The sequence below is a fragment of the Mustela nigripes genome, chromosome 2, assembly GCF_022355385.1.
Source record: "Mustela nigripes isolate SB6536 chromosome 2, MUSNIG.SB6536, whole genome shotgun sequence".
Taxonomy (NCBI): Eukaryota; Metazoa; Chordata; class Mammalia; order Carnivora; family Mustelidae; genus Mustela; species Mustela nigripes.
The window spans coordinates 139886815-139902035 of record NC_081558.1 but is presented as its reverse complement, the minus strand read 5'-3'; the positions used below and the strand labels follow the sequence as shown (position 1 = coordinate 139902035).

At 41.8% G+C, this 15221-nt stretch overlaps 1 protein-coding gene across 3 annotated transcripts in view; it reads left to right on the top strand.

The window, feature by feature from the left end:
• ARHGEF26 (Rho guanine nucleotide exchange factor 26) overlaps positions 1–15221 on the top strand; it is a 122903-nt gene that overhangs the window by 79089 nt on the left and 28593 nt on the right. For all 3 annotated transcript variants that reach the window (XM_059391712.1, XM_059391711.1, XM_059391710.1), the window contains 2 exons: positions 2858–2947; positions 9413–9567. In XM_059391712.1, the coding sequence (XP_059247695.1) occupies positions 2858–2947; positions 9413–9567 (245 nt within the window). The remainder of the gene's footprint in view (positions 1–2857; positions 2948–9412; positions 9568–15221) is intronic.

Below are 15221 nucleotides of genomic sequence, written 5' to 3'. Positions count from 1 at the left end.
TTTTGCTGATGGAATCAATATTTGGAAGTTTAGGAAGTGTGATGATAACCCAAACTTAATGCCAGTTTCCCTTCTCATTTTAAAATAGGATAATTATAAAGGAACTGCTCCTCTACCCTGACCCCACCCCCCTTTTTTAAAGTGACTTAGAAACTGTCTCTGAAGGCTGTTTACACAGAAACATTTGCTGAGTGTTCCTTGTGTTTTTAGGTGCTGGGCTGTGGGCACTAGGCTGACAAATATGGAAATCTCACAATCTCTGCTCTCCATTCTCTTTAGAGAGAAACTGTCCCAGATAAGTCCTGAGAGATAGGTGGGGGGTTATAAATCTAGATAAGAAGGAGTCGGTTGGACAGAGTGGACTGAAGGGTGTTCGGGCAGTGGGAATCACACATGCAAAAGGGCAAAGGCAAGATGGAATGTGGTGCTTTGACCAGACATTTTGTAAGGCTGAGGTCCAGGATAAGAGCAGTTGCCAGATCATGGTGTTGCTAAGACCTAATTCTGAAAGCTCAGGGGAGCCTACTAGGGATTTTATAGCCCAGGCGTTTCATGATCAGATTTGAACTTACAAGGACTGATAGTGTTATCATCAGGATGTGTAAGGGTAAGGTAGGAGCAACGGGTGACAGAGAATTAGTAGGCCAGTAATCCAGGGAAGAGGGGGTTTGGGCCCGAGTTCTGGGCACAAGGCAAAGGGAGGGAAATGTTACAGAGGACAAAGGAGAAGGAGGCGACTGAGAACAGTGAGGGCCAGGGTTTCGGACTGGGAAGGTGGATGATGCTAGAACTAGTCACTGGCCTAGAGGACACGGGACCACAGGGAGGGGGTGATGAAGGGGGTGTGTAGGTTTGGTCATTCTCATTTTAGAGTTCGAGCTGCCTGTGGGCCATATAGGAAGTTGGTAGTTGGTGGTAGAACCCAGGGGACAGACCAAATTCAGGAACATAGATACGGGAGCTGTGAACATATTCCTCAAGAGAATTTGTGAAAATGTCTGGAGCCTTGGCCGCCTGGTTAGATTTAATCCTTTCAGCATACTGCAGTTTCAGATTGCCCCTAATCCTACGCTGGGTGTTTTAGGCCCTTGTTTGTGACTGGGTGTAGCCATCCATCCTTGCATCGGTGGTCTCCAGGTTCAGACTGAAATATAAGCTGTAACTGAAGATAGGGGTACCCCCCAAATCTAGAAATCTGTTAAGCAATTGGAAATCATTTAAGCGTCCATCAGTAGGGAATTGAACAAACACATTGGGGAATGCCTGCGATTGTAGCATAAATTACATCCTCTCTCTCCCCTGCTGAAAGCCTGTGAGTAACGCTTCTCTTTGCACTCGGGATGCAGTCCAGATGCGTTAAGAACTTGTGTGCTTTGACCCTGGCCTCTGTCCCTTCATCTTGTGCCATCTTCCTTGTGTCAGGCTCTTTTCCTTTCTCAGGCACAGAATCACTTTACCATGATCAGCCCTTTGCTCTTGGTGTTCACTGTGCCCAGACCAACGCCAGGACCAGGTCTGAAAGGGTCTCGAGCCCAGAGCTTCTGTCTCCACGGAGTGTGAGGTTCACCAGCCCCCCCCAGCACACAGATGTGTTCTTGTGCACCAACTTGGAAGCTCTCTGAAATTCACAGTCTGGGAATTTTTTTTTTTTTTTTTTTTTAAAGATTTTATTTTATTTATTTGACAGAGAGAAATCACAAGCAGGCAGAGAGGCAGGCAGAGAGAGAGAGAGGAGGAAGCAGGCTCCCTGCTGAGCAGAGAGCCCGACGCGGGACTCGATCCCAGGACCCCGAGATCATGACCCGAGCCGAAGGCAGCGGCTTAACCACTGAGCCACCCAGGCGCCCCAGTCTGGGAATTTTTAATGGAGGTTTCATTCTGTAGGCATGATTGATTCCATCATTGACGATTAGTGGTCAAGCCAATCGCCAGCCTACTCCCGTCCCCAAAAGTCTGGTTGGGGAGGGTCTGGTGGGGCTGAAAGTTACAACCCTCTCTGTAATCACTTGGTTGGCTCCCCTGACAACCAGCCTTATCCTTAGGGGGTTTCACAAGCTACCTCACTAAGGTAAATTCAGATGTGGTTGAAAGGGGCTTGTTAGGAATAGGAAGACACTCATTTCAGCATTATGGCCTTGGAGCTTTCAGGAACTGGGAACAGAACTACATATTATAACTAAAGATGCCCCCCTGGCTCTTATATAGGAAGTTACAAGGGCTGAAGGGACTGTGTGCTGGGAACTAAAAACCAAGACCAGATGAATTTTTTATTATAAATTACAGGCCCCCATTAAACGTCTTGGAATACATTCAGTTCCTAGGTAGTTCAGTAGTTCTAGTTAAACTGAATTTCCCTTAGCTTGGCCATCCTTGAAAAATCATCGACCCTTGGGTTCTACCCAGAGCCTTCCCTCTTTTGGCACCCTGTGTATTGTTCACATGCTTTGCAGGTAGGACTCTGCTTAAAATTTGCCTTTGCAATTGATAGTCTGATTTGGAAGTGGGGAGAGAGGAAAAGCTTGCCCTGAGGCTGGCTGAGGTTTCCCTGGGGAAGGAGAGGAGGAGGACAAAGGAAAAGAGCCAGAAGGTCAGAGACCAGACTGTGGGAGAGCCCTCAGAGCACATGTGTCCCGGAGACTTCTCAGGACTATTTTTCCCCCTCTGTCTTCACATCTTAATGACACCATCTATAACTGGGTACAATGTCTTCACTGTGTAAGACTGTGAGTTCTTTAACTGTTCGAAATGAGTCTCTGGAGCTTCCCAAGTGCAGCTTATTTCCTGCGAGAGATCTGCATTTGAGATGGAGGTTTCTCTCCTTGACCTCTTCACCGTCCTTCTTCTTCTTTGTTCTCAGCTGGTTCGACTGTGCAATGAAGGAGCTCGGAAGATGGAAAGGACTGAAATGATGTACACAATTAACTCCCAGCTGGAATTTAAAATTAAGGTATTCTCGTGTTTCTTCATAAACAGATTTATTGCTGCTCTTGCTTAAATCTTATGTAAATAGAGACAGATAGTTAAGGGCAACAAAGTGCATAGGAATTTGCTTTTCAAAGAAGGGCCATAAATTGACCGGAGATGAACTGCACCGGCTGAGGGCATCGTAGAAGCTCCAGGCAGCTCTGCTCCTGCTTATGGTAGCCAGATAAAGTTGCCTTTCTCAAGGCCACAAGGTTAGGTTTATCTAACTAGCACATTTCCTCACGCTGCCTCCCTAAATTTAGGAAAAAGGGTGGTTTAAAAAAAAAAAAAGAATTTTAGAATGGATAGTGATGTCACGACTATTCTCAAAGTGTCCTGCAAAACAAACAAAATCCATAAATTGTAGCGCGTGTTCTCCTCAATTAGGTAAAGACACTCCTCTTCCATTCTGAAAAAAAAGAAAAGAAAAAGATTGTTAGTGGAGTGTTCTTTTCAAATTAGTTTTTCTTCCATAATTCTTTTTTGGGTATGTGCTGCCTCTCCCTGCTTGTCGATACTGTTTAGGAGTGGATGACAGGATGTGTAAAGAAGAAAATGACTGTTAATGGCAAATCTGGGTCATAGTCCTTTGTTGGCTCACAACTGAGTTCTGCATGGATGCGGGATCACACGGTTGTGATTCTGTTGTATTTGTAGCTTGTAACTTTAATTAAGCAACTTAAAGTGACTAGTCGTATTTTTTCATAGTAAAAATGCTCCTAAATTGCGTGGTAGGTATCTGTGAAAGGGATCAGCATTTCATGGTCTTGTGCGGAAAGGAGATTCTCTGCCTTGCTGTTATGGCTGGAGGACCACTGGTTCAGTAGAGCTGTATGATTTTATTTTATAAATGAGGAATATAAAGTCCAGAGAATACTTAATTGTTAAAGGGATCACTGGGCTAGTGGTGATGGAATCAGGCGGAGGGGCCTGTGTCTTGACTTGAAGATCAGTGTAAACTCTCACCAGAACATCCTGACTACAATGGTTGAGAGGCAGGAACGTGACACATAATTCTTAGAACGGAAGATGATGTGTACTTGTGAAAAACAAATGCACATATGCAGTTTGTCATCATGGCCTTCTACAGAAATGTATAGCCATTTCCAAACCCATCTTTCCTCCCTCCCTCAAAGAGAAACTTGTCCTTCTCGGTAATTCGTTTCTAAGTATTTTAGAAAATATACCTAGACATCAAAAGCTTTATCTCATCCTTTCTGAAGATTATAAATTCCTAACCATTTTGATTTTTAAAGATGATAAATCTTTTCCCTGATCATTTTTCTTTACTGGAAATCTGTTGGCTTGAGATATCTTTAAGCTCTGTTTCTCTAGAGCCCCAAATTAATTTGTAATTGAAAAATGCTTACCCCACGGATCCTTAAAAATATATGGTTAACATCAATGGAGTTCATGAATTTTGGGTTTTTTGTTTTCTTTTGGTTCAATGATTAAAATATTTGCAAGCCTAAAGGAAGATATTCTGTGTTTAGATTTACAATAAGACCCTTAATTCAGACTACTTAGGAATACGTAAAATCTGAGGATATTATTTCCATAGCACTTTATGGGCAACAGTGGACATTTTTATTCCATTCATTTTAAAGAGGAGAAGCTATAGCTGTTTGAAGAAGTCAAATGATTTGTCCAAGCACATGTGTTGCTTCAACAAATTTTGTGAGCACTTTCTCTGTGGAAGGCAGCCAGAAAACCAAAACCTGATCCCTGTCTTCAGGAAACTTAACCATCTACTGGAAGACCCCTGAAGTACACAGGAGTCTGCATCGTCTGCTGCTGTCACTGTGGATGGAAGACAATTGAGAACTTCTCTCCTTTCTTTAAAAAAATTTGTTTTAGAATTCAGTGATTCATCACTTACATACAACCCCCAGTGCTCATCATAACAAGTGCCCTCCTTAATGCCCATCCCCCATCTAGACCCTCCCCCCACCCCCCTCCCCTCCAGCAACCCTCAGTTTGTTCTCTATAGTTAAGAGTGAATTTTATGGTTTGATTCCTTCCCGCACATTTTTTTTTGGGGGAGGGGGGAGAACACTCTCAATGGGAAGGGGTGGTCAGCCCTACCCATGAGACATACTGGGCCACGTGGGGAGCTAGTCGCAGTCAGGCAAGGCTTCATACCAGAGGTACCTTTAAGCTGAATCTTGAAAGGTGAGTTAGGAAGGGTCTTATAGAAGTAAAAAGGAGGAACAAATGGACAGGGCATGGCTTCAGCTGCTTTAGCCCAGCAGTTGTATGCATCCAGTGTGGGTAGGCATGGGATGCAGGGGGAGAAGGCAGAGTCAAGCAGTAAACAGCAGTTCACGTTGGGGGGCCTTATGTGCCAAGAGGAACAGCTGAGCAAGGTCATCTGGGAGCCACTGAAAGGTTCTAAGCAGGGAAGCGACACTTCAGCAACATGGGAAAGGCCTTTTGAACTTATTCCAAATCCAGAAGTCATTAAAAAAATTGGTAAGTTCATATATATGAAAAAAATTTTAAAATTTTTTCTATAGAAGAGAAAAATAAGACTTAAAAAAATAGAGAGAGAAATAGCAAACTGGAAAAATATTTGCAACTCACATATAGACAAGAAGTATCTTCAGTGTATAAGCTCAGAGAGATAAGAAAAAGTTAAGGGGAAAAAAAAATTAGGAAATTGCAAATTAGAAAATAACTCCAGCAGCTACTAGCTCTGTGAGTTTGGACATTACTTTATGTCTCAGTTTTCTGAACCTTAAAATGGGACTGATGATAGTTACTTTCCCTTAGGGAGTTATTGTGAGGATTAAATTCATTATATAAAGGACTTGGAACAGATCTGATTGACAGTAAGCAAGAGGTAAATATTCAGATTCTTTGTCAGAATAGTTTCATAGTATGGACTCTGGGAAACAAGTGGGAGATTTTAGAAGGGAGGGGAGTTGGGGGCGATGGGTGAGCCCAGTGATGGGTATTAAGGAAGGGTACCTATTGCATAAAACACTGGGTGTTATATGCAAACAATGAATCATGGAACACTACATCAAAAACTAATGATGTACTGTATGGTGACTAACTTAACATTAAAAAAGAAAGAATCGTTTCATAGGCCTGGTAGGCATGTTGCAGAGGGATGAAGAGTGAATAAGATGTGAAACTTTTTAAACAGATTAGACTTTCCATCCAAGAACCCTGGCAGTAGGAAGGAAATGAGGGCTCTGGAGAAAAACTTGGTCAGACACCAGTTTGTACCTCAGATCCGAGTATTTTTTCCTGTAGACCCCAGCTTTCTCTAAAAGTTGCCTCCTCAGAGTTGGGGAGGAATATTTTTTTGTCTTGTAATGGAAAGTTTGGCCTTATGAATAAGCACATGGGGAAGTTGAGGATGCCGGGCTAGACCATGAAACATAAATTAAGTGCAATGGAGTGGGGTGGTGTATTGGTGGGTGGATAGGTTTCCTGGTCATTATTTGGGGACTTGGCTTATAACTAGAAGCCCAAGATATAGTGGACAAATGCAGAAGTCTGAGGTATTAAAAAGTCTGTGAATTACAGAAGACAGTTTGGTGGCTTCGAGTTCTCATATGACCCAGCAATTCCACTGCTAGGTAAATACTCAGGAGGACTGATGACAGTCATTCAAATGAAATGTTTTATGTGAATGTTCATGGCAGCATTATTCATAATAGCCGAAAAAGTGGAATTGACCCCAATGTCCGTCAAGAAAATAGGTGAACTGATGAATAAAATGTGCTACATTCATAAAGTGAAGTAGTGTTTAGCTATAAAAAAGGATTAAAGTTCTGATACATGCCACCATTGAAGGTCCTGTATTCAATAATTCTGTTGATATGGACTATCCGGAATAGGCAAATTTGGAAGGTAGATTACTGGCTCCCAGGGCCTGGGTAGGAGAGAGAGGGCAGTATGGAGAGTGACCGCTTACTGCATATAGGGGTTTATTTATTTATTTATTTATTTAAATTCAATTAGCCTACATATAGTACATCACTAGTTTCAGATGAGGAGTTCAGTAATTCCTCGGCTGGTGCTCATCACATCACGTGCCCTTCTTAATTCCCATTGCCCTGTTACCCCATCCCTCCACCAGTAACCCTCAGTTTGTTTCCTATAGTTAAAAATTCTCTCTTGGTTTTTCTCCCTCTCTGATTACTTACCATTCAAGTAATGAGAATGTTCTGAAATTAGGTGGTGATGATTATTGCATTGCACTGTGAATGTACTAAAAGTTACCGAATTACATGTACACTTTAAAATGCTTAAATGGAGGTGCCTGGATGGCTCAGTGGGTTAAACCTTTGCCTTTTGGCTCAGGTCATGATCTTAGGTTCCTGGGATCGAGCCCTGCATCGGGCTTTCTGCTCAGTGGGGAGCCTGCTTCCCCCTCTATCTCTGCCTGCTGCTCTGCCTACTTGTAAGATCTCTCTCTCTCTTTCTCTGTCAAATAAATAAATAAATAAATAAATCTTTAAAATGCTTAAATGATTAATTTTATATTGATTAAAAAGTTATTCATCAGCAACTCTTCTTTGTATTGCTGGCCTATAAAATTGTTAAATTTTACGCAGAAGCTAGTTTTCTAAGATGCTGCTTAAAACCAAAAAGAATGAAAAGTCTTTTCTCCATAGAAATTATTTCAGGACTTTTAAGGAAATATTTTTGTTCATGTATTTCTTTTCTAGTGTTAGTTCTAGTCAGAGTTTCTTAACTAGGGGCATTCATTTATTCTACCGTGGATTGTCTGGATTCTCTTCTTTGGTCATTTTAGTAGTTTCTTCTTTAAAAACAAAAACAAAAACAAAAAAAAACCCCAAAACTATTGAAATGAGTTTAATCTCCTAATAGTAAATTTGGAAACAAACAACACTTATAATGCCAGATTTTTGCTTTCAAAAAAGCATTGACATCTTGAAAACTGCTGCTGATTTTAGATCTTAATTTTTGCCTCATGGAATGTGAGGAGTCCATAAAAATCAATCTGTTTTTAAAACTATGTAGAATGAAAGATATACTTCCCTTGTTTCCTGAACCAAGAACTGCTCTCGGGTGGCGTATACACTGGACCTTAGCCGAAGAACGCCCTCAGTATATCCTGTAGGCTTACACGCGCTAGCAAGTTAGCTCTGTGTTCTCCACAACTGCATCCCTTTCATGGGACCAAACCCGACACGTGATCCCTTGTGGTGACCTCTGGGGTGGGATGGTAGGGTCCTCCCGAGTTGTCTAAGCATCTCTCTGTTATCGCCTTTTAAGTCTCAGCCATCCCAGTTGGATAATTGTTTGATTTGCGATTTGGGGGCTGGAAACTCCATGAACTCCCTTAATAGCCAACTTCGAAAGTTTGAGGTCAACCATAATCTTTCATCTTCCTTTCTAAACCTTCAGGAAAATAGTCTGTAACTGATGAGCAACCTCCTTACAAAGGTCCCTTTATAAAATTAAAAAAATACATATATGAGTGTGTGTGTGTGTGTGTGTGTGTGTGTGTTGGTGTATGAAATCCTTTCTTAGCTTTCTTATTTCTTCTCTATACCCTCAGTTTCCTCTAGCTATTTTTAAATCACTGTTCCCTGAAAAGGATGGCCTTTGGAACTATTACAGCTGTGTATGTGTCCAAGACCTTTTGCTTATTCTCTGGGTACAGTTTTCAAAATCAGATTTTTGACAGTAAGCATTTCTCATAACTTAAAAAAAAAAAAAGAACTCAAGGATAAGGATTATTCTGTAGTTTTGAGAGTTTTTCAGTTGGAAACTGGGCACTGAATAAATAAAAAGCAGTATGTAATTCCTTGGATACAGGCTTTTCTATGAGATGAAGATGGATTATTTTGAAAGAACATAGTTTGCATAATGAGAAAGTGGCCTGATGCTGTCAGAGATGAATTTCTATGAGGAAAACTACTATAAACTTAAGAACAGGTGTTCTCCAGACTATGACTAAGTAAATATCAGTAGACAAAACATAGTTTGTAGGGTTTTTCCTGTTGAATAAAATCCTTTTAGTTGATAAAGTGAATGTAGACTTTTTTGTTTTTTGTAACTATAGTTATCAGGTTCTGTTCTGTGATATTTAAAATAGCAGCAGTTTGGTACTGATAGATTTCCTTTTGATGCTTTTCCATTTTAAGTGACTCCCTGTCCATCTTTTGAGAGTTACAGAAGGGTAATAATTTTGGGCTAACCCAATAATATTTTCTCATTGAGTTTTAGTTGTCTTATAAGCAAGTTAATAGTTTTTTCTATTGGGAAATAATTGTTCTTCTTTCATTTCCTCTTGGAGAATATACTGTACTTCTCTAATTATATTTCACTGTTATATACTTATAAAGTAATGATGTATACCAGGATATGTATTGTTTGTTTAGATGGGAGTTTAACTTCCCCTTCAATAATCTTAAAAGGACTTTCATTTGGCTTCATACACTGAGTTTTTCTCCTTCTGTAGCCTTTTCCTTTAGTCTCCTCTTCCCGGTGGTTGGTCAAAAGAGGTGAGTTGACAGCCTATGTAGAAGACACCGTGCTTTTCTCAAGAAGGACATCTAAACAGCAAGTCTACTTCTTTCTCTTTAACGACGTGCTCATTATCACCAAGAAGAAAAGGTAAGCCATTTTGTGATGTTGCTGGCCGTACGTCTGGTTTTAAAGCTCTGTAATTCAATTGTCCTTTAGGGTTGATTATCCTTTAAAAGCTTGTGATGTTAGACTTACAGTTTCCCTGTGTGGCATCATAGTAGCATCCATGTTTCATTTTCTTTAAATTTCATACCCAGTCGAGACTGAGATCATCCCTGCCAACCTCTGTCTAGCTTTTCCAGTGCGCAAGCCGCAGTTCTGAGCATTTTACACATTTTATCATTGGATTCTCATAACATCCCTGGGGAGGTAGCACTCGTATTATTCACTATCAGCGTTTTTCACACTTCTTCTGTCATAGAATTTCTGTAGAAAACACATCAAAGTTGCTCCAGTTGAGAACAAGCTGGGACACAATTCGAGTGTTTGTAACTTAATTTGAAACCCACTGCTCTTAATGGCTACTGGTCTAGGAATTCTCCCTGTGACTGGGAGAATGAGAGCAGTACGCCAGTACTTCCTTCTGAAGGGGATAAAGTCAGTCAGCTGGGAGAGTGTTTCACACACACACACTCACACATACACACATACACTCCCCTCAGCTCTGTGTTTTTAAAGATTTTATTTATTCATCTGAGACAGAGAGACAGAGAGAGCACAAGTGGAAGGGAGCTGCAGGCAGAGGCAGAGGGAGAAGCAGACTCCCCACGGAGCAGGGAGCCTGATGCAGGACTCCATGCCAGGACCCTGAGTTCGTGACCTGAGCCGAAGGCAGATGCTTAACCATCTGAGCCATACAGTGGCCCCAACTCTGTCTTTCTTTAGGGAACATTCTTCATCAAGTGTACTCAGTGTCTTGAGGGATTGCAAAGTATTTTTTTACTGGTCCTTTGTAAATACTCCATCTTTTCTAGAATGTGAACTTAGAGAAACAACATAAATATGTGGTATTTTTTCACATAGGAAGGCAATGATGGTGGGTTGAACTGCTGGCATAAAATAGGTGTAAGTGTAGTTCATGGGGTGCAGTTTAGATAGACAAGGGGAAAGAGAAACCTGGTAACAGGCTTCTATAAATGTATAAAATAAAAGTGCAGGTGTATCATGAGATAGTTTAAATTCTACCTCTGAGTTGCTGATATTTCAGCTTGAAAATTCAAGCTAAATTGAAACAGAGTATGAGCTTTTCTTTTTGCTTCTTTTAATTTGCCTGTATTATAAATTATTTCAGCTGCTGCTTGGTGTCCAGCTGAAATGAAAATTATGTACAGTCTATCCTGAAAAGCCGTACTACGACTATGATAAATACTTAAAGATGCTACTTACTGTTTTTCATACTTAGGAAAATACTGTTGCCATAACTTCAGGAAGAAATTATTTCTCTTACCTGGGACAGTTTCAGTAGTCCCGATAGCTAGGTAAATTTGATAAATAAAAATTGGGGAGGGATTATAATTTTGTATTTTTATGTTTATTTGGTTTCCTATGAGATAGCATGCTTTTTTGGCTTTCTTTGAGATGTTTTGTTTTTAGGAGAAAGTAATTATATATGACTCTTCAAATGCCATTATTCTGGACTTTTAACATCTTCCAGCTGTTGAAATATTTGTTCTGTCTCAGTGGACCAAAAGCTGGAACTAAACTTTTCATTTTCTTGATAAAATATACGTTGACAGGACGAAGCTGATCTTAAATATAAATGTAGCTTTGATTATGAGGTCTTCAGTGAGTTCATGAAAACATTAAGGGTATTTAAGCCAATATAGCACAACTTTTATTCTCAAACTTGCGTAGAACTACCCAGTAAATAGACTTTTGGAACTTGAGAATTAAGGTATACGCTCTTCTACTCAGCCATGTGCTTTGCCCCTCCATGGCGGATTTTGTCGTTATGGCTGGTTTTGCCTCCACAACTCTCCCACATGTATTTGCTCAGGTATGTTTGAACTTGTATTATTAGCAAGTGAAAGGAAAAAATATATACATATGGCTCCAACGAAGAGGGCAACCTTGGTACCTGTCTTTGCCTTTACCAAACTGGGATTTCTTTTTTCCCCTTCGCCATGAGCTCCTCATATTTCTAGGAGAATAGCACTGAAGGCTCAAGTTGTTTATGACCTGAATTCACGGTGACGGTGACAAGCAGACCTCAGAGACTTGATAAACAGGCTCGGTTAAAAATGTACAGTATGCACAGCCGTATTTACCCTGTAGCTTCAAGGAGGCAACTACGAATGCTTTGCATGCCAGAGGCAGCAGCGAAGGAGATACGACAGCTTTGAAGACGGCAATAATTTAGACTTGGCTGCGAGGTACAGATAAAGGATAATTACCTGTGCCAACTCTGGAGGGCCGAGCCACCCACCCACTGCCTAATTGTAATTCCAGGGTTCAGCCAAGGGACTTAGCTGCTGGGTCTTCTAGGGGTTTCAGCTTCAGGGAGGCTCCTGGCTACCGGGGGAGACCGCCTGGGAGAGCGGTTCCTCTTCCTCCTCTGAGCTCCTCTGGCAGCTGGTTTACGCTGAGCACACTCCATAGATGGCAGTAGGTGCGGCCGCTTCGGCTCTGTGACCTGTGTGTCAGTGCCAGGCTTGCAGAGCTGGTAGTGACTGCAGGGCTGTCCTCCAGGGCAGGGGTTTTCACCTTTTTTAGACAACTAGAGGAAGTTTCCATTAGCCCTGGGCTGGTTATGGGTCACTGTATTAATAGTCTCTTCGACCACATTTCTGAAGGATACGTGACCTGTTAGGCTCTTCTGGATGAGAAAGTGAATTCTTTATAGTTGAAGCTCTGACTGCCCGTTATGTGGGTACTTCTAGAGCAGAGTTCTCACCTCAGTGCTCTTTTTTTTTTTTTAAAGATTTATTTATTTGGGGCACCTGAGTGGCTCTGTGGGTTAAGCCTCTGCCTTTGGTCCAGGTCATGATCTCAGGATCCTGGGATCGAGCCCTGCATTGGGCTCTCTGCTCAGCAGGGAGCCTGCTTCCCCTTCCTTTCTCTTGGCCTGCCTCTCTGCCTACTTGTGATCTCTGTCTGTTAAATAGATAAATAAAATCTTTAAAAAAAGATTTTTTAAAAAAAAAAATCTTTTTTTAAAGATTTTATTTATTTGAGAGAGAAAGCACGAGCCAGGGTGGGGGGCGGGTAGGGAGAAGCAGACTCCCTGTGAAGCAGGGAGCCAGATCTGGGGCTCGATCCCAGGACCCTGGAATCATGACCTGAGCTAAAGGCAGATGCTTAGCAGACTGAGCCACCCAGGTGTCCCCTACATCAGCACTCTTGACTCTTGACAGTTCTTTGTTGTGGGGGCTGCTCTGTGCTTTGTAGGATGTTTTAGCAGCATCCCTGGTCTCTACGTACTACTTGTCAGTAGCCTCTCCTTCTCAGTTGGGACAACCAAAAATGTCCCAGACATTGTTGTATATCCCTGGGTGAAGGGTGCAAATTGCCGCCATTTGAGAACCGCTGAACCGCGGTGATGCCAGACTGTCAACGAGTACTGCCTTCATGATAGGGGGTGTGCAAATGTGTCCGACCTGACACAGCACCAACAGTAATACTGTAATAGGGGAACAGACTGCCACATTATATTCCTAGAGTATTGAATAATAACCTATTTATTATTATCCATTACGGTACACAGACCATCCCCATGTCCAGCCTCAGGGACCAAGTACTTTTATGTCCACATTTGAAATGTGAAAACTGACTCCAAGACCTAAATAGGTTCAGACTCGCACAAGCCTTATTTTGTGAGGTGATTCACTGCCTTATTTTCCTTCGGTGCCTTCTCTCTGGCTTGAATCCCCTCCCCCGAATTTCTTCTGAAGTAAAAGCCGTTCCTTCTCTGTTAGTTCTTTTCAGCTGCTATAGCAGAGTCTCACAGACTGGACGGCTCAAGACATTAGGAATGGACTTTGTCCCAATTTTGGAGGCAGGGGTCCAAAATAAAAATATTTGCAGGGCCTTGCTCCCTCTGAAGTCTCTGTGGAGAATCCTGCCTCACTTCTTCCAGCTCCTTGTGGCTCCTGGGACTCCTTGGCGTGGAGTAGCATAACTCCACTCTCTGCCTGTCTTCATATGGCCTTCTCTCTGTGTCTCTGTGTGTCTTGAAATCTCTCTCTCCTTATAAGGACACCAGTTACTGGATTTAGGGCCTGTGCTACTCCAGGATGATCTCACCATAACTTGATTACATCTGCAAAGGCCATATTTCTAAATAAGGTCCCTTGGACAGGTACCAGGGGTTAGAACTTAAGCAGACTTTTGGAGGGCACAGTTCAACTCCCTACACTCCCCCAGCCCATCACCACTGTTAGATTATGATCACATAATGAATAAATTGTGCTTAAGAATGATGTCTGAAGCCAGTTGTAGAACACACCTTTTTTTTTTTTTTTAATTTTAACATTGACTGATGCCATTTTACATAATTTTGGAATGTCGTCTTGGTCATGTGACTCCAACACCTCCGTTTGGAGGACTCATAGTTTACCTTTATCTATATCTTCTCCTTCAGACCTTTTCCTTCTCCAGGGTCTCTCCTCCTTTGTTAAAGCCACTCCCTGCCTCCAGTTGCTCCACAATTAACCCAGAAGATGACTTTGGCTCCGTATCCTCATCGCATTCCCCTGTCCAGCCAATCACTTATCTCTTAAGCAGCCCATGTAATGGCTTCTCTCCTCTCCTATTGCCAGTGCCCTTGTGGAGACACCTTGAATTCACCTATGAGACATCTAACTGGAACGCCACCATCCCCCCATCCACTTGACATTCTACGGAAGAATGTAAAAGTATGCTTTTTAAAGGACACATCTACTCAGTCCATCTCTTGCAAATGGCCCTTCTGTGGTCCTCCCTTGTTCTTAGACATACTCCACTACATTTCTAGCCACCAGGACCCGGCACAACTTTCTTTGCCCGACTTCTCTCCCTCCTCACTGATCCACTCCACCCAAGCCTTTTCTAGGCAAAGTCCTTTTTTATTCTTGAGGTCTTGAGGTCTAGATGAATTGTCACACCCACTGGGAGTTCTTATCCAGTCCTTGGTAGTGGATTCATTTCTGTTGCTTTATGGTCCCATAAAACCCTGTACTATCTCTAGCCATAACATTTGTGTTATTATGTGTTCACGTCTGTCTTGCTGACCTTTGTATACTTAGTGGGTAGCCCAGTGACCAGGCCCATAATGATCATTTATAAATGTCTGTTAAATTTGAACTAATTGTGGAAATATAAACAGTTGGAGTGAATGCATTATTCCAGGGGCAGGTCCCCCTCATTCTACTCCCAAACTAAAATTACTTTGAATTCTTCTTTATTTTTATCTTTATTTTATTTTCTAAATGGATTTTATTTATTTATTTGACAGAGATCACAAGTAGGCAGAGAGGCTGGGGAAAGCAGGCTCCCTGCAGAGCAGAGAGCCCGATGCAGGGCTTGATCCCCAGGATCCTGAGATCATGACCTGAGCTGAAGGCAGAGGCTTAACCCACTGAGCCACCCAGGCACCCATGAATTCTCCTTTATTTTTAAAGGATGTGATTTTTGTATTCTGCTCCCTTAGATATTAATTTTTGATTAATTTTGACAAAAACAAATCTGGACCTCTGTTTATCATGTGGCTTATCATATCTCTGGGATTTTACCTTATAACCTCAATTCAAAAACATTTAGGACTA